At 44.4% G+C, this 18,517-nt stretch overlaps 2 protein-coding genes across 2 annotated transcripts in view; both read left to right on the top strand.

Annotated features, from left to right (window-relative positions):
- Positions 1-9,130, top strand: part of suco (SUN domain containing ossification factor) — a 67,148-nt gene extending 58,018 nt beyond the window's left edge. The window contains 6 exon segments of the mRNA XM_046352913.1: positions 161-248; positions 642-746; positions 891-1,033; positions 2,225-2,316; positions 5,606-5,661; positions 6,663-9,130. Of these exon segments, the coding sequence (XP_046208869.1) occupies positions 161-248; positions 642-746; positions 891-1,033; positions 2,225-2,316; positions 5,606-5,661; positions 6,663-7,133 (955 nt within the window). The 3' untranslated portion in view covers positions 7,134-9,130.
- Positions 9,131-12,363: 3,233 nt separating this feature from the next.
- Positions 12,364-15,467, top strand: pigc (phosphatidylinositol glycan anchor biosynthesis, class C). Its single transcript, XM_046352912.1, has 3 exons — positions 12,364-12,479; positions 13,940-14,182; positions 14,373-15,467. Exons 2-3 carry the CDS (start codon positions 13,943-13,945, stop codon positions 15,072-15,074), a joined length of 942 nt encoding a protein of 313 aa, XP_046208868.1. The 5' UTR covers positions 12,364-12,479; positions 13,940-13,942; the 3' UTR covers positions 15,075-15,467.
- Positions 15,468-18,517: the final 3,050 nt, after the last annotated feature.

Genomic DNA, 18,517 nt, shown 5'->3' with positions numbered 1-18,517 from the left:
GTGTGTGTGTGTGTGTGTGTGTGTGTGTGTGTGTGTGTGTGTGTGTGTGTGTGTGTGTGTGTGTGTGTGTGTGTGTCTTTTTAAACCTTATAGACACGTCATAGCTTCCTCCATATGACTTGTCCTGTTCAGGCTCTGATTAGCTTGTTGTGTGTTCTAGGTATCGTAAGCAGATGGAGGAGATGCAGAGGGCCTTCAACAAGACCATCATCAAGCTACAGAACACCTCCCGCATCGCTGGAGAACAGGTCCATTACAAACGGTTGCTTCTTGGTTTGGGTTGCAGGACGGTTGTTGTGGGATGGTTGTGATTTGTTCAGTTCAGTGATGGTTAACATGTGGTTTATCGTAGGTCAGTGTATCCCAACTCCGGTCCTCCAGTACCCCCAACAGCACACATTGTTGTAGCCCCGGGCAAAAACACCAGAATTGACTTGTCAAGGACTTGTTGATTAGCTGAGAAGTAGAATCAGGTGTGCTTGTCTGCGGCCACGACATAAACATGTGCTGTTGAGGGTACTGGAGGACAGTCGTTGAGAAACACTGGTAATAGGTTGTATGGTTGGGGTTGTCTTTTGTGGAGTAGGTTGGTTGTCTCAGGGTTTTATTAACGTTGCATCTTGGTTGTGTGATTCCCTCAGGACCAGAGACAGACCGAGTCAATTCAGATGTTACAGGGCCAGCTGGAGAACGTCACCAAGCTGATGATCAACCTCACCATGACTGTCTCACAGTTACAGAAAGAGGTACACAGTAATACTACCTACATTCATTGAGTGTCAGATGAAATGTTGGCCTAATTTTAATCATCTTGCAAAATGTCATAATCAGATCTGATATGTTTTTGTGTTTCCTCAGATTATATGTTTATATGTGTTCGTGTTTTCTAGGTGTCAGACCGACAGAGTTACCTGGTGGTGTCTCTAGTCCTGTGTCTCTGTCTGGGCCTGGTGTTCTGCCTGCACTGCTGCCGGAGCACCAACACACAAACCACCACACACACCGCAGTCAACCACTACCCCAGCCCCAAGAGGTAAACACACACACACACACCGCAGTCAACCACTACCCCAGCCCCAAGAGGTAAACACACACACACACACACCAGCCCCAAGAGTCAACCACTACCCCAGCCCCAACCACTACCCCAGCCCCAAGAGGTAAACACACACACCGCAGTCAACCACTACCCCAGCCCCAAGAGGTAAACACACTACCCCAGCCCCAAGAGGTAAACACACTACCCCAGCCCCAAGAGGTAAACACACTACCCCAGCCCCAAGAGGTAAACACACTACCCCAGCCCCAAGAGGTAAACACACTACCCCAGCCCCAAGAGGTAAACACACTACCCCAGCCCCAAGAGGTAAACACACTACCCCAGCCCCAAGAGGTAAACACACTACCCCAGCCCCAAGAGGTAAACACACACACCTTTTTTTTGTCTGATCTCCCCATATTATTTATTAGAGTATTGTTGGTGCTTTCTGGGTCTAATATAATGTTTTATCTTAGCCCAGTTAATGTTTTATTTTATACAACGGGTGGGTTTAATCCTTAATGCTGATTTGGTTAAAACTGTGTTGCAGCTGGTTGCCACCAGTTATGATGTTGAAATGTCTATTTACTGTTCCATCTCGATGAGCAATCCACTATTTCATCAGCCCAGCCGGGCAATTTAGAAACGGAATGTCCACCATTAAAAAGCAGCTAGACATATGATCTCCCCTTTCTTTTAAACTATCAGTTGGTTAGTTAACAACCGAAATGCGTATAAGACTTCCTGTCTTGTTTCAATATTGAAACTATCTCTTATTGAGGATTGTCAGGACGAGGAGATCTTTTCTTAGTCAGTGGAAATCAGGACTACGCATAGTTGTTATGGATATATCCAAATAAATGTTGATAGAAAAACAGGTCAAAACGAAATGAAAGTGATTGTGTTAGCTGTGTTGTTGACTAGCTCCTCTGAACAGTGTCTTGACGAAAGAGCACATTTTTCTATGCCTGGCGAAATCACGCATCATTACCTCATTGTTATGGATGCATCCAAATAAATGTCACTTGAAAACAGCTAAAACAAACGCGAATGCAGCTACTTTTCTGTAAGTTAGCCGTAGTTGACTGGCTAGCAAGCATGGCAGCATGGCAGCGCAACATTTCAAACGAACGACTGGGTCACTTCCATAGATTTAGAACAGTGCTATCCTATCGTGTGTTTTAGGTGTTTCTCCTCCTATGAGGATATGAGTCTGAAGCGGAGGATATCGTGTCCTCTCGTACGCTCCAAGTCCTTCACCTTTCCTACTTCAGAAGGTAAGTGTGTACACACACACACACACACACACACACACACACACACACACACACACTTAGTCACTCTACAAACACTCAGTCACATGGCCTCTTTCTTACACACACACACACACACACACACACACACACACCCTTTTCCTCTAAGCTTCCTGTCTTCTACATCGCTGCTCTATCCATCCTGTTGCTGCTCAGGAGCTATGACTAAAAAGACTAGACACGACAGTCTTCAGAAAGCCTTCCATGCCAGCGCCATCATACACCACATTACTGCCACAGTCTCAGAGCGACAGCTGTGCATGACTATGTGCTCTGCCCATGCATGGTCTCTCTCTGGACTGCCGGGCTGGCTGGCTGTACCATGCTGGTGAGCTGCTGTAAGGGTACTGTAGGGTACTGGAGCCACAGACACTCCAGTGGGATGGCCTGGGAACAGCCCTCTCCTGAAGGAATAAAGACCTTCATTCAGACAGACAGGAAACATAGTACTCCCACTATTTCTCTCTCCCCGCTCTCTCACTCTCATATATATACTTTTTTTTCTCATGTCTGTGCTGTCCTTGGGCCAGAGCACTTGTCATTGCCATCTGTGTGTCCATACAGATGGTGAACTGAATGAGAGTATACAGTACCAGTCAAAGGTTTGACACACCTACTCATTCCAGGTTTTTCTTTATTTTGACTATTTTCTACATTGTAGAATAATAGTGAATAAATCTAAACTATGAAATAACACATATGGAATCATGTAGTAACCAAAAAAGTGTGAAGAATCTAAAATACATTTTGATTTGTTTAAAAGTAGTCACCCTGTGGCTTGATGACAACTTTCCATTCTCTCAACAACCTTCATGGGGAATGCTTTTCCAACCGAAGGAGTTCCCACATATATTGAGCACTTGTTGGCTGCTTTTCCTTCACTCTGTAGTCCAACTCATCCAAAAACCATTCAATTGGGTTGAGGTTGGGTGATTGTGGAGGCCAGGTCATCTGATGCAGCACTCATCACTCTCCTTCTTGGTCAAATAGCCCTTACACAGCCTGGAGTTGTGTTGGGTCATTGTCCTGTTGAATAACAAAAACCAGATGGCATGGTGTATTGTTCCAGAATGCTGTGGTAGCCATGCCAGTTAAGTGTGCCTTGAATTCTGAATAAATCACACCATCTCCTCCATGCTTCACAGTGGGAACCACACATGCGGAGATCCTCTGTTCACTTACTCAGCATCTCACAAAGACACTGCGGTTGAAATAAAAAGTCTCCCGTTTGGACTCATCAGACCAATGGACAGATTTCCACCATTCTAATGTCCAGTGCTCGTGTTTCTTGGCCCAAGCAAGTCTCTTCTTATTATTGGTGTCCTTTAGTTGTGGTTTCTTTGCAGCAATTTGTGACGTTGATGTTGAGATGTGTCTGTTACTTGAACTATGTGAAGCATTTATTTGGGCTGCAATTTCTGAGGCTGGTAACTCTAATGAACTTATCGTCTGCAGCAGAGAGAACTCTGGGTCTTCCTTTCCTGTTGCGGTCCTCATGAGACAGTTTCATCATAGCGCTTGATGGTTAAAAAAAACAATGTAACCTTTTATTTAACTAGGCAAGTCAGTTAAGAACAAATTCTTAATTGCAATAACGGCCTACTGGGGAACAGTGGGTTAACTGCCTTGTTCAGGGGCAGAACGACAGATTTTTATCTTGTCAGCTCGGGGATTCGAACCAGCAACCTTTCCGTTACTGTTCCAACACTCTAACTCTAGGCTACCTGCCACCCCGGTTCTTATGACTGAAGTTGAAGAAACTTTGAAAGTTCTGGAAATGTTCCGTGAAGACTTACCTTCATGTCTTAAAATAATGGACTGTCGTTTCCGTTTGCTTATTTGAGCTGTTCTTGCCATAATATGGACTTGGTATTTTACCAATTAGGGCTGTCTTCTGTATACCACCCCTACCTTGTCACAACACAACTGATTGGTTCAAACGCATTATGGAGGAAAGAAATTCCACAAATTAACTTTTAGCAAGACACATTCCAGGTCACTACCTCATGAGGCTTGGTTGAGAGAATGCAATGTGTGCAAATCTGTCATCAAGGCAAGGAGTGGCTATTTTGAAGAATCTAAAATATAAAAATGTTTTGATTTGTTAAACACTTTTGCTTACTAAATCAAATGTTATTAGTCACATTCACTGAATACAACTGGTATTGACCTTACAGTGAAATGCTTACTTATGAGCCCCTAACCAACAATGCAGTTTAAAAAAAAATACAGGTAAGAGGTAAAAGTAACAAGTAATTAAAGAGCAGCAGTGAAATAATAATAATAGTGAGACTATATACAGGGCGGTACTGATACTGAGTCAATGTGTGGGGGCACCGGTTATTTGAGGTAGTATATAGGTTGAGTTATTAAAGGGCCTATGCATAGATGACAGAATAGCAGCAGTGTAAAGAGGGGTCTGGGTAGCCATTTTGATTAGCTGTTCAGGAGTCTTATGGGTTGGGGGTAGAAGCTGTTTAAAAGCCTCTTGGACCTAGACTTGGCGCTCCGGTACTGCTTGCCGTGCGGTAGCAGAGAGAAGTGTCTATGACTAGGGTTGCTGGAGTCTATGACAATTTTTAAGCCTTCCTCTGACACGCCTGGTATACAGGTCCAGGATGGCAGGAAGCTTGGCCCCAGTGATGTACTGGGCTGTACGCACTACCCTCTGTAGTACCTTGCGGTCAGAGGCCGAGCAGTTGCCATACCAGGCAGTGACGCAACCAGTCAGATGCTCTCGATGGTGCAGCTGTAGAACCTTTTGAGGATCTGAGGACCCATGCCAAATCTTTTCAGTCTCCTGAGGGAGTATAGGTTTTGTCTTGGTGTGCTTGTGTGTACTGCATGATTCCATATGTGTCATTTCATAGTTTTGATGTCTTCACTATTATTCTACAATATAGAAAATAGTCCAAATAAAGAAAGACCCTGGAATGAGTGGGTGTGTCCAAACTTTTGACTGGTACTGTACATAGAACACAATGCTTTAGCCTGGCTGCTTCTGTTAGACCACTGCAAGTAGTAGCATCAACTAGAGAACTGCTTTGTAGGCCCAATGTAGGCTAACTACTAGCTATAACCTCTTCAGTGTAGCTATAACCTTTATTCTGGGATATAGTATAAAAAGGTTGTGTAACATTACTTTAATAGTAATCAGTAGTACTACTTGCAATGTGGTGTCATGCTGCTTGTGTCATGCGTGTTCCTGTATGCCATCCCATCATTAACATGGCCCTGTTCTCTCCCTGTTCAGTAGGCCCCGACGACCTATACATTGTTGAACCTTTAAGGTTCTCACCAGAGAAAAAGGTACAGTGTCTCCTGCTCTCCTCTCCGTCTGCTACTGCTGTTGTATGGTGGCCCCCGCGGCCATCTTGTTTGCTTATGGTCTCAGTGGAATAAGGTGAATTTGCCCCCAGACCAGGGTTTCCCAAACTCCTCGGGACCCCAATGTGTGCACGTTTTGGGTTTTGCCCTTTACAGCTGATTCAAATGATCATCAAGCTTTGAATCAGCTGTGTTAGTGTTAGGACAAAAACCAAAACGTTCCGGGGGACCAAGTTTGGGAAGCGCTGCCCTAGACTCTGATCTAAGGTTAGTTTAGCGTTCTCACATCCTAATGGTTAAGGTTAGGGTCTGGGGAGAGTTAAGTTGATCCTAGATCTGTGATTACAGGCCGTTTCTGTGGATTTGGTCGAGTTAACCATTTCTCTGCTGACAATGGAGCTGGACTGTTAGGGGGTGATGTAGGAGCATGCACAGGGCAGGATTGGGCAGTGGTTTAAAAGTTGTAACCCACCAATAGCTGACATCCTGTTTTAATCCCCAACCCAGACTTAAGCTGTGATCCAGGAGGGGCCAGCACCTACCCTCCATTTGGTAGTGATTGTGTCAGGGTTTAATCTGCATAACATGGCTTTGCTCAGGTTTATATAGAGATGCTCAGGTTTATATAGAGATGCTCAGGTTTATATAGAGATGCTCAGGTTTATATAGAGATGCTCAGGTTTGGTCAGCACCCTATCCTTTTTAATGCCATTCTCCCCACTGTCCCTGCCTTCCCCTGCCTTGTGCTGTCCTGTTTGTCTCGCACAGTACTGGATCAAAATATTTAGACAATCTTTGAGAGCTTGGTGTCTGTGTAGTTTGGTTGTAACTGTGCCGTGTGTCTGGTATAGAGGTGGTTAACATGACTTAACATGTTTTTTTACATCTGTCGTTTGCCCTGTACTCTTTATTTATCGATCTCTCCATCCCTCCCTCTCTCTCTCTCTCTCTCTCTCTCTCTCTCTCTCTCTCTCTCTCTCCAGAAGAAACGATGTAAACTGAAGGCAGCATTATCAGCTCCCTCTTCCCCAGGGGCTGACGGGGCACTCGACTGCAACGGCCTCCCCCACTCTGTGATTCCCCCACCACCACCTCCACCTCCAATTTTAGAAGACATCTCCTGTAAGGAGCTCCACGTCCCCTCAGAGAGCAGCAGCGGCAGCTCTTCCACCCACTCTGAGGAGTCCTACATCAGCCGTGGCCCGCCACCCTCGTCCCCCCGGTGCATGTTTAACGGCCATGCTGCCCTCCCCGTCCCGCTCTGCCTCCCCTCCCTCCCTCCCTCTAAGAGGTCAGCGAAGCGTCAGAGGTCTCGTCAAGTGGAGCTGCAGTTATCCTCCAGACAGACAGGGGGGGCTATGAACTCTCTGCCCAGCCTGCAGCAGCTGATCAAGGGAAACAAGAAGATCAGCGTGGGGACTATTGGCCCCACGGCCGTCACAGGACATGTCTAATCACAAACGCACACTTCAGACTGACTCAGACACACACACGCACCCTGGTAGAAGACTTGGTGAGGGAGGTGTGAAGGGGTGTGGTCTCGCCCCAAAATGGCCACATCTCTGAACCACTTCTCCCATGAGCACCCTGGCCTACAGTGGAACTCGGAAACCATGACATTAGTTGCCCATCAACAGCCACCCTCCCCACCAATCAGAGACCATTTAACGGTCATGTGCCTTTACTGTCCATTCGAAAGCTTTCACCAATGGAAAAAAATAATAAATTCAAAGTATTGTTCTTTTTCTTTTCGGAGAGCAAAACTGTAATGCTTTGGAGTGTTATAAGAAAACAGACATTCAAACATGTGACCTGTTTCTACTGGACAAGCACATTGCTCCATAAGGCGTCAGGGGCTTGTACTGCAGCCCTGTACCCAGAGAGGAGAAGGGCTGGCTGGGTAGAGCTACCGGAGCCCCCTGCCTCTCCTGGGGCCTGTGAAAGTAGAGTATGAAGCTGTAAGGATGAAATGTGTCGCAATGAGAGAACTGTGCAGCAGGACTAGTTACTTCTCTAACCCATCCCTCCCTCCTTTCTCCTGTCCTCCATTTCCACATTCTGTTCATTCTCTGTGTAGTGTTCAGAGCTAGCGAAAACTACTGCAGTTGTTGTTCATATGGGACTGGGGTGTTAACCCTTCACACCACAGCAGGCCCTCTGTCTCGCCCTCTCAGGCAGTCTAACCTAACACAACCAGCAGAGCTGAATGAAGATACACTGTGTGTGTGTGTGTGTGTGTGTGTGTGTGTGTGTGTGTGTGTGTGTGTGTGTGTGTGTGTGTGTGTGTGTGTGTGTGTGTGTGTGTGTGTGTGTGTGTGTGTGTGTGTGTGTGTGTGTGTGTGTGTGTTCATGTCTCTGTCTCTAGCGGCTAGCCATGTTTATCCAGCTGTGATACGAAGGAAGAAGCTCTAACTAATTAAAATGGTTTACATAGGAGCTTGTCTCTCCAGTAAGACCTCTGAAAGTTGTATGGGCTGGGCCCAAAATACACACACACACAGCTAAGAGAAAAGGGATCTGGTACTGTTAAAATACGGAAAATTAGGATGAAGTATATTTAATTTTAAAGATCACATCTAACTGGTATACTTGGTCCATTCTATTGTGTTCTATAGATCCCCACAAACATTAAGTCATCAATTGGGCTTTATGGAGATATGGCCATGTAACTCTGATCCAATATGGCTCCATGGGGCTGGTTGGTGGCCATTTTAGAAATGCTGCCAGGGTGGTAATACAAAACATCTGTGATGGCATTAAAGCTAAAAAATATATTTAAAAAACACACTTCTTGGGACTTGTTCTAACTGTGTGTGAAATGTGGTGTTTTTATCACAAAATCAACAATTCCCCTCAAATTTGAGGCTGAGCTTGCTGGACTTTTTATAGGCTGGTTGTTTTTGCACTTTGTGGCAGGTCGTCTCTGCAGCCAGAACCCAGTCAGTCAGTTAGGTTGTGTTTTTATATTGAGCTGTTTATGAGCCATGCTGAGAACTGAGTGTTGTGTGATATTCTCGTTGTTGGGAACAGTTCAGTCTGAAGATGTCACAGCTTTGTGGGTAGAAGTTGCCTTTAGTTACTAATCGAAGATCAGCTTTCCCTCCCCCAATTCCTCATGTTCACCATTTGAATCAACAATGCAATACTGATCTTAGAACAGTGTCTAGGGGTAACTTCACTTTGAGAGCAGATCCCCTGAGGTCCTATTGAGGACTCTGTGAGGTCAGTTTTATTTATCTATTTATGTCCTGGCCTCACAGCAAACCCCACATACTGTTGCCCAGGGGCACACACACACGGTACTGACAATAATAATGGTTTCAATTAAAACACACATACACACAGACAAAGGTACAGGTACATCAGAGGAGGCTGGTGGGAGGAGCTATAGGAAGACTGGCTCGTTGTAATGGCAAAAAAAAACATTTGATTTAAGTAAGGAAGTCAGTTAAGAACAAATTCTTATTTTCAATGACGCTTTAGGAACAGTGGGTTAACTGCCTTGTTCAGGGGCAGAACAACAGATTTTTACCTTGTCAGCTCAGGGATTCCATCTTTCAACCTTTCGGTTACTAGTACAACGCTCACTAGGCTACCTACCGCCCAAGTTAGCCTAGTGGGTCAAATAATGGCTCCTCCCACCATTTAAATGGAATTAATGGAACGGTAGCAAACACAAAGAAACTCCATTTATTACATTCCAGCCATTACAAAGAGCCCATCCTCCTATAGCTCCTCCCACCAGCCTCTGACGTACATACATACCATGGTACTGTTGCATACTGTGTGATTTTTCCACTGGCTGCCCGACACACTATTTAACACATTGGCTCAGATGGTCACCTCTTTTGTGACCAATATTTGTTTTTACAAAGATATAGAGACAACAAGGTGTCCACCTTTTTTATATTTTTGTGGTTTTGAGTCACCTCCACTGTCACACACACACACACACAAACCTCTCTTAACTAGACCTGTATCAGGGTACGGAGGGCTGTAACCATATCAGCCCCAGTAATAACTGTTGCTGGATTGTATAAGACAGAATAATATTCAATATGAACCAGCCACACCTCACAAATCAGAGGGTGTGGGTCTGCTTCCTTAGTTGTTCAGAGTACTTTGGGAAGATGACGTTAAGAGAAGAAATGTTTGAAGTCATTGGTTCTGTGTCTGTGCAAGGATGTGATTGGTACGGCAAAGGGGAAAATGTGAAAAATCCCATCTCTGTGTACTATATATCTGTGTAGTTGGCCTGTGTGTAGTGTGGGTGTGATCTGATGGCCTCTGAGTTGGATTGGTTGTTGACTAACTGAGAAAGAGACACTGGAATACCACAAACCAAATAAACACTACACACTCCCTCTATCGTTTACTGCTACAGACCAGCCTCCCAGGTCCCCTACTCTACCCTCTCCGCACCCTGACCTCTAACCCCTACACAGGTCAGGGTTCAGACACTGTGGCAAGAGTTATTTTAATTGAACCACTTCTCTTCCCTTTACCATGAATGGCTCCTTTAACTGGTCACCTCTACTTTCCTTACTAGCTGTCATTCATTCATGTGTTGTTCATTACTGTACATTCACCCCACCTCATAGGCAGGTAGTGGTTTTCAGAGGATGAATTTAATAAAGGGAATGTTGGGAAAGGGTTTGGTACGCAAAACTTTATCTGAAGAAGTGTTCCATACCCAGCTAATCATGACCCTCTTTGTTTTGCTTCCTTTTTTGAACGTGTATATTATACTTGTGTGTATGCATGCATGCAAGGAAGTGTTTCACTGTGAGTGTTTGTTTCACTGTGAGAGTGTTTTCTCTTGACATGCATGTGAGAGAGACTCTGCAAAGCCCTAATTTAACAGTGACTGGAGGTCCTTGGTGACCCCTGGGGCTCAGTGTGCACTGTTATTATTACTACCTTCATGCCTTTTTGTTTTTCTACACTAAACCCTGTCTCAAGTGGTTTCTGTCCATGCCTCCTTTTCCCCCTCTTTTCTCTCACTGTGAGTACTCTGAGGAGGAGCTGCATAGTATTGTGCAACAGGAGCGTAACTACAAAGATGTAGTGCCATTAGAAACTGTGAATTTCTAAATAAAACCTTTTGTCTTTCACGTGACTGTTTTGGAGTCTGCATTTGTTCATGCGACTGCTCCTAGGTAAAGGTTGCACAGATCTAGGATCAGAGGAGCCTTATTTCTTCTCTACAGACTCCTGCTGTGTTGAGTAGCATCACTACGCCATCTTCTGGTGAAACTGTGATCAGCACACGCACTACAAAACATGAACTGTTAACAGCTCGGAAATAATTGATCAAATCCTGCTTTTACAAATACGTAAGGCCTATTGGTGTGTAAATGAAACAATCCTACTTGTTCGACCCACATGTCTTTTGGTTTTGGGCCAAAAATAACCTTCAGGAGGAGCTGACTGTTGTATTCTGGAGGGGCTCAGAGGTTGTATCCCTCTACTGTTCCACCATCGGACTGGAGACATTTGCTATACACAGAGAGGATGCAACCTCTGAGGGGATGGGAGCAGAGAACAACATATGGCGGATGGATGAATGAGGGACAGATGGGATGAGAGGGAAAAAAGAGGAAATGGTTCAGAAAGGGACTGGGAAGAAAATACATGGTTAATTCCACAGTAATGGAGTGATAACAGACAGATTTTTCACATCCAAATGCATGTGAAACAAAAACAACTGATTGCAAAGTTAAAAAATGAAATAAAAACTGCACAAGGAATACATTTAAACATTTCCACTAATGCAAAATTTGGTAACAGAATGATGGCTTAGACTGTTTGTGCCATCAGTCTGTTACCAAACTTTGCATCTGCACTGTTCAAGTAAATGTGTTTTGGTAAAATGTCAGTGGAAATTGTAAAAAGGAGTCCTTGTGCATAGAGTTATGAATTAAAGTTGATTGGCCACACTTTAAAGGCTAAAATGAGCAGCAACGGACACCCTTTTTACTGTGAGACAATGTACATAAAATTGTATGGTGCAATAAATCATAGGTGTACACACAAACATTGTCCATTCAGGCTTTAAAAAATGTATAAATCAGATTTCATAGAAATACGCTTATTCTTATGATAACTAGTATATATCTAACATTGCACATTGTCCGTCATTTTCTCCCTTATGTTTCATACATACGGCCCAGTAGATCACTGGGGCCAAGCTTCCTGCCATCCAGGACCTCTATACCAGGCGGTGTCAGAGGAAGGACCTAAAAACTGTCAAAGAATCCAGCCACCCTAGTCATAGACTGTTCTCTCTGCTACCGCACGGCAAGCGGTACCGGAGCGCCAGGTCCAAGAGGCTTCTGAACAGCTTCTACCCCCAATCCATAAGACTCCTGAACATCTAATCAAATGGCTACCCAGACTATTTTCATTGCCTCCTTTTACGCTGCTGCTACTCTTATCTATGCATAGTCACTTGAATAACTCTAACTACATGTACATATTACATCAATTAACTCGACACTGGTGCCGCTGCACATTGACTCTGTACCTGTAACCCCGTATATAGCCCCGCTATTATTTTCTACTGCTCTTTAATGATTTGTTATTCTTATCTCTTGCTTTTAGGCATTTTCTTCAAACTGCATTGTTGGTTAAGGGCTTGTACGTAAGCATTTCAATGTAAGGTCACACCTGTTGTATTCGGTGATTTACAAAGTATACAGGAAGGAACTCTTATTCTGAAGGATTCCAAAAAAATCCGTAACCCGGAAGTACTTCTTGTTCTTGCCTGCTTCAGAGCTGTCCAGCTTAGTCCCTTGCAGGTAAAATCAGAACATCTCTTACCGAAATAAGTAGTTTTAACGAAAATGTAACAGGGTTTGTGGTATATTTTCAGGATGGTTCTGTTGAATGACAACTATTAGCAATAATATCAGAGCTTAGCTACGTTAGCCGCTTTAGCTGGCAAGCTAACAACCATAATCCGCTGTCAAGACAAGCCTGGCAGTGCTTGTCATAAATTATTTGATAATGTTTTGTTCTGAAACGTTGGCACCAATTTCTCTACCCATGTCTATAATTAGTTTGTTTTGACAGATGAAAGACACTATGTAATGGGTATTATAGTTGGCTTGTACGACATTGTGGGCGACTGCCGACTGACTGATCTACAAATCACCTTCCATAAATAACTCATTATTTGTAGATCAGTCAGTCACGATTTACCCATGATACATTACCAGTTTTCATCCTGTCGAACACACCCCTTCAAATTACTGGATTTGGCTATTTCAGCCACACCCGTTTCTGACAGGTGTATAAAATCGAGCACAAAGTCATGCAATCTCCATAGACAAACATTGGCAGTAGAATCGCCTTACTTAAGAGCTCAGTGACGTTCAACTTGGCACCGTCATAGGATGCCACCTTTCCAACAAATTTTTTTTTGTTTAAAATTGCCCCTGAAATCAACGTCATCACAGTAACTGTAACTGTTCGTCGTGTGCTTCATGAAATAGGTTTCCGTGGCCGAGCTGCCGCACACAAGCCTAAGCTCGCCATGCGCAATGCCAAGAGTCGGCCTGAGTGGTGTAAAGCTCGCCGCCATTGGACTCTGGAGCAGTGGAAACGCATCCTCTGGAGCGATCACGCTTCATCATCTGACTGATGAATCTGTCGTTTAGCAGATGCCAGGAGAATGCTACCTGCCCCAATACATAGTGCCAACTGTAAAGTTTGGTGGAGGAGGAATAATGGTCTGGGTCTGTTTTTCATGGTTTGGGCAAGGCCCTTTTGTTCCAGTGAAGGCAAATCTTAATGCTACAGCATACAATAACATTCTGGACAATTCTGTGTTTCCAACTTTGTGGCAACAGTTTGGGGAAGGCCCGTTCCTGTTTCAGCATGACAATGCCCCCGTGCACAAAGCGAGATCCATACAGAAAAGGTTTGTCGAGATCGGTGTGGAAGAACTTGCCTGGTCTGCACAGAGCCCTGACCTCAACCCCATCGAACACCTTTGGGATGAATTGTAACGCCGACTGCGAGCCAGTCCTAATTTCCCAACATCAGTTCCCAACCTCACTAATGCTCTTGTGGCTGGATGGAAGCAAGTCCCCACAGCAATGTTCCAACTAGCCTTCCCAGAAGAGTGGATGCTGTTATGGCAGCAAAGGGAGGACCAACTCCATATTAATGCCCATCAATTTGGAATGAGATTTGCGTCAAGCTATGTGATCGATGTGTTTCATAATTTGCCTATGGTTTTGGTGTTTGTGTCCAGTTGATGGGGGCAGACAGTGGGTCAGGGGCAGCCCCAGGGCCAGCAGTGCCCTGGAGGAAAGTTCTATGGGAGCGTCAACCCTTCCCTGATAACTATGTGGACCGCCGCTTCCTGGAGGAGCTCAGGAGGAACGAGGGCCTCCGCCAGTATCGCTACTGGGCCGTGGTGCAGGAGGCAGGACTGGTGGCTCAGCAGATCTCCTGTGTGGCTCTTTTCCTCACTCTCTGGTTGTACATGGAGCAGGTAAGATACCTTAGGGTGAAGCTCTAATGACACCATATTCTCCACAGTGCAGTAATGTTTTGACCAGGGCAATATAGTGTTACTCACATAGCTAGGGTTCTAGTCAAAAGTTGTGCACTTTACTGGGGAATACATTGTCATTCAGTTTTAAACAGTTCTATAAAGTCTAGCCCCTCTCTTCTCCCTCCAGAGCCTGCTCTCCCCTTCCACGCTGCTGTGGACCGGCCTGCTCTGTGCCCTGCTGGGCTATGGACTCTACCAAGCACTGGCTCCGCGGGGAGATTCAGACAACCACCACCGTACACGTTGGTCCGACCTGCAGAGTGCCTCTATCTTCCTCTCCTTCACTTTTGGGTTCTCTCCTGTCCTCAGGACTTTAACAGAGTCAGTTTGTACAGACACTGTGTACGCCATGACAGCCCTGATGCTGCTGGCCCACCTGGTGGCCTTCCCCTACGCCCAACCTTCTCCCCCTGGGAGCCTCTCTCTCAACGCTGCCCTGTTCGCCTCTGTCTGCCTGGCCTCGCGCCTCCCCGGGGACCTGCACACCTCCGGTGGCCTGGACTCTTCCTCCTCTCCCTCCTCCCTTCATACCTTCACCATGCTCTGCTGGGCCCTGTTAGTGTTTGCCCTATGGCCTTGCCTGCTGCAGCGGCTGAGGGATTGTGCCCCGTGGGTGTTTGGGTGTGTGTGTGTGCTGGTGGGTGTGTGTGGGGTGGGGGGGCTGGGTTCTCTGTGGCCTGGGGGGGCTGTGCTATTGGCTGCACTGTTGGGGACTGTGACCCTGCTGTGTCCTCTGCTGTTGATCCGACTGCAGAGTGACAAAGATAACATCCAGGGACCCTGGGATGAAGCTGAGATACGAGAGGATCTAACACACTTTCTACATTGATGGATAAAGGAGGCAGAGGATTGGGGGGCCAAGCCACACACACCGTTATCCACTGAGGACGGTAAAGGTATGTCCCTTGCCAGTACCAGACTGGATAGGACGAGTGGCAACCTTGAAAACACTTTATAGAAAGCTGTTGCTCCTTTAACAGAACAATAGGGTTTCTCAGCAGGGAACTGAAGCTCTTTGCTGCCTACTGTAGACGCTTTGCTCAGACTCCACCACTTTTATACAACTTCTAAACGTGTGTCTAGTAACCAAGGGCTCTGAGGCATGGTAGATTGTGACCATGTTGAATGAAATAGGAAGTATTCAACCTGTAATGATTTTAACCTTTGTTGTACGGTCAGGTGTTAAATGCAGTTTTGGAAAAATAAAGATATTTTGTTCATTTATCGTATTAGCTATATTTATTCCTGTTATTGGTAAGTGGAAATTATTTAATTAAACCTATTCAGCTTCACAAGTGGGGAAACTTTCAAGTCATGCATAAACTCAACAAAAAAGTAGACCTGTTGCTGTTTATTTCCCAACTCCAGTACCCCAAAAAGCACATCTTTTTGTTGTAGGTCCAGACAATCTTGCCTGATTCAACTCCTTCACGGCTTGATGATTAGTTGAATCAGGTGTGCTTGTCCACGGCTACAACAAAAATGTGTACTGTTGGGGGGGTACTGGAGGCTGGCGTTGGGAAACACGAGCTACATGTATGCAGTACCGTACTAAATCCACTTGATGTCAGCATCCCCTTTCAGGGGCCTGACGTGGTTGGTACTGCGGTCGGTCTTGTGGCTCCATGGTGAGTTTTGTATTTATTTGTATTTAGTATGGATCCCCATTAGCTGCTGCCAGAGCAGCAGCTACTCTTCTTGGGGTCCAGCAACATTAAGGCAATTTCTATTATTATTATTATTTTTTTAACATTACAATACATTCACAGATTTCACAACACACTGTGCCCTCAGGCCCCTATTCCACCACTACCTCATATCTACAGTACTAAATCCATGTGTGTGTATAGTGTGTGTATATGCATGTGACTGTGCCTATGTTTGTGTTGCTTCACAGTCCAGTGCTGTTCCATAAGGAATTTCTTTAATCTGTTTTTTAAATCTAATTTTACTGCTTGAGTCAGTTACTTGATGTGGAATAGAGTTCCATGTAGTCATGGCTCTATGTAGTACTGTGTGTACTGTAGGACCTGCCTTGTTGATCTTTTAAAAAGGCAGCGCATCGCTTTATTATAGACAGACTTCTCCCCATCTTAGCTTCTACTGCATCAATGTTTTGACCATGACAGTTTATAATCTAGGGTTACTCAAAGCAGTTTAGTCAGAGTCTCTACTTGCTCAATTTTCACATTATTTATTACAATATTTAGTTGAGGTTTAGGGTTTAGTGAGTGTTTTGTTCCTAATACAATGCTTTTAGTTTTAGAGAAATTTAGAGCTAACATTCCTTGCCACCCACTCTGAAACTAACTGCAGCTCTTTGTTGAGTGTTGCAGTCATTTCAGCCACTGATGTGTATAGTGTTGAGTCATCCGCATACATAGACATTCTGACTTTGCTCAAAGTCAGTGGCATGTCGTTAGTAAAAATTGAAAAAAGCTTGGGGCCTAAACAGCTACCCTGGGGAATTCCTGATTCTAACTGGATTTTATTTGAGAAGCTTCCATTGAAGAACACCCTCTGTGTTCTGTTAGACAAGTAACTCTTTATCCACATTATAGCAGGGGGTGTAAAGCCATAACACATACGTTTTTCCATCAGCAGATTATGATCGACAATGTCAAAAGCTACACGTATTGTATTACCTCTTATACACTATATTAGGCCCAGCCTAAATATGGCTATTATATTGTGATCACTACATCCTATGGATTTGGATACTGCTTTAAAGCAAAGCATTTTACACATTATCCAGATACTGACTGTTAGCACTTGATTCTTGACGGAGTTCAGCTGAGTGGATTGTCTCTTTCTCCCCCTAGGCACTTCCCTAGTCTACCTCTATTTCCTCAGGCAATTTCAAATCAGATTTTGTCACATGTGCTGAATACAACAGTGAAATGCTTACTTACAAGCCTTTAATCAACAATGAAGTTAACACTTCTTTTTCTTAAGTTAAAAATAACAAATAGTTAAAGAGCAGCAGTAAAATAACAGTCGTGAGGCTATATACAGGGGGTACCAGTTAGTTGAGGAAATTGAGGTATTATGTACAGTTGAAGTCGGAAGTTTACATACACCTTAGTCAAATGGTCCTTCTGTAGCTCAGTTGGTAGAGCATGGCGCTTGTAACGCCAGGGTAGTGGGTTCGATTCCCGGGACCACCCATACGTAAAATGTATGCACACATGACTGTAAGTCGCTTTGGATAAAAGCGTCTGCTAAATGGCATTTATTATTATTATTATTATTATTATCAAATACATTTAAAATAGTTTTTCACAATTCCTGGCATTTAATCAGAGTACAAATTCCCAGTCTTAGGTCAGTTAGGATCACCACTTTATTTTAATTATGAATGTAAAATGTCAGAACAATAGTAGAGAGAATACTTTATTTTCAGCTCAATTAGTATTTGGTAGCATTGCCTTTAAATTGTTTAACTTGGGTCAAATGTTTCAGGTAGCCTTCCACAAGCTTCCCACAATAAATTGGATGAATTTTGGCCCATTCCTCCTGACAGAGCTGGTGTAAATGAGTCAGGTTTGTAGGCCTCCTTGCTCGCACACACTTTTTTCAGTTCTGCCCACAAATTTTTGATAGGCTTGCGTCAGGGCTTTGTGATGGCCACTCCAATACCTTGACTTTGTTGTCCTTAAGCCATTTTGCCACAACTTTGGAAGTATGCTTTAGGTCAAATGGGAAGACCCATTTACGACCAAGCTTTAACTTCCTGACTGATGTCTTGAGATGTTGCATCAATATATCCACATAATTTCCCTTCAGCTGTCTGGATTTGGGTGAAGGAGAAGCGGGGGGGGCTTGGGTCAGTTGCTGCGGGGGGGTGAAGAGCTGTTGGCCGGGTTTGGGGTAGCCAGGTGGAAAGCATGGCCAGCTGTAGAGAGATGCTTATTGAAATTCTCAATTATTGTGGATTTATCGGTGGTGACAGTGTTTCCTAGTCTCAGTGCAGTGAGCAGCTGGGAGGAGATGCTCTTATTCTCTTTAGTGTCCCAAAACTTTTTGGAATTAGTGCTGCAGGATGCAAATTTCTGTTTGAAAAAGCTAGCCTTTGCTTTCCTAACTGACTGTGTATGTTGGTTCCTGACTTCCATGAAAAGTTGCATATTGCAAGGACTATTTCGATGCCAGTGCAGTACGCTACAGGATATATAGGTGCTGGTCGAGGGCAGTCAGGTCTGGAGTGAACCAAGGGCTATATCTGTTCTTAGTTCTACATTTTTTGAAAGGGGCATGCTTATTTAAGATGGT

The sequence above is a fragment of the Oncorhynchus gorbuscha genome, linkage group LG06, assembly GCF_021184085.1.
Source record: "Oncorhynchus gorbuscha isolate QuinsamMale2020 ecotype Even-year linkage group LG06, OgorEven_v1.0, whole genome shotgun sequence".
NCBI classification, from domain to species: Eukaryota; Metazoa; Chordata; class Actinopteri; order Salmoniformes; family Salmonidae; genus Oncorhynchus; species Oncorhynchus gorbuscha.
The sequence above is the reverse complement of the archived record's forward strand: the minus strand, read 5'-3'. Positions and strand labels throughout refer to the sequence as shown.

What these genes read in the sequence shown, in the direction of transcription:
- pigc (XM_046352912.1), top strand. Translation starts at nt 13,943, where the DNA reads ATGGGGGCAGACAGTGGGTCAGGGGCAGCCCCAGGGCCAGCAGTGCCC. An exon ending in TCTGGTTGTACATGGAGCAG is followed by an intron (nt 14,183 to 14,372) that starts GTAAGATACCTT and finishes TTCTCCCTCCAG; the next exon opens with AGCCTGCTCTCCCCTTCCAC.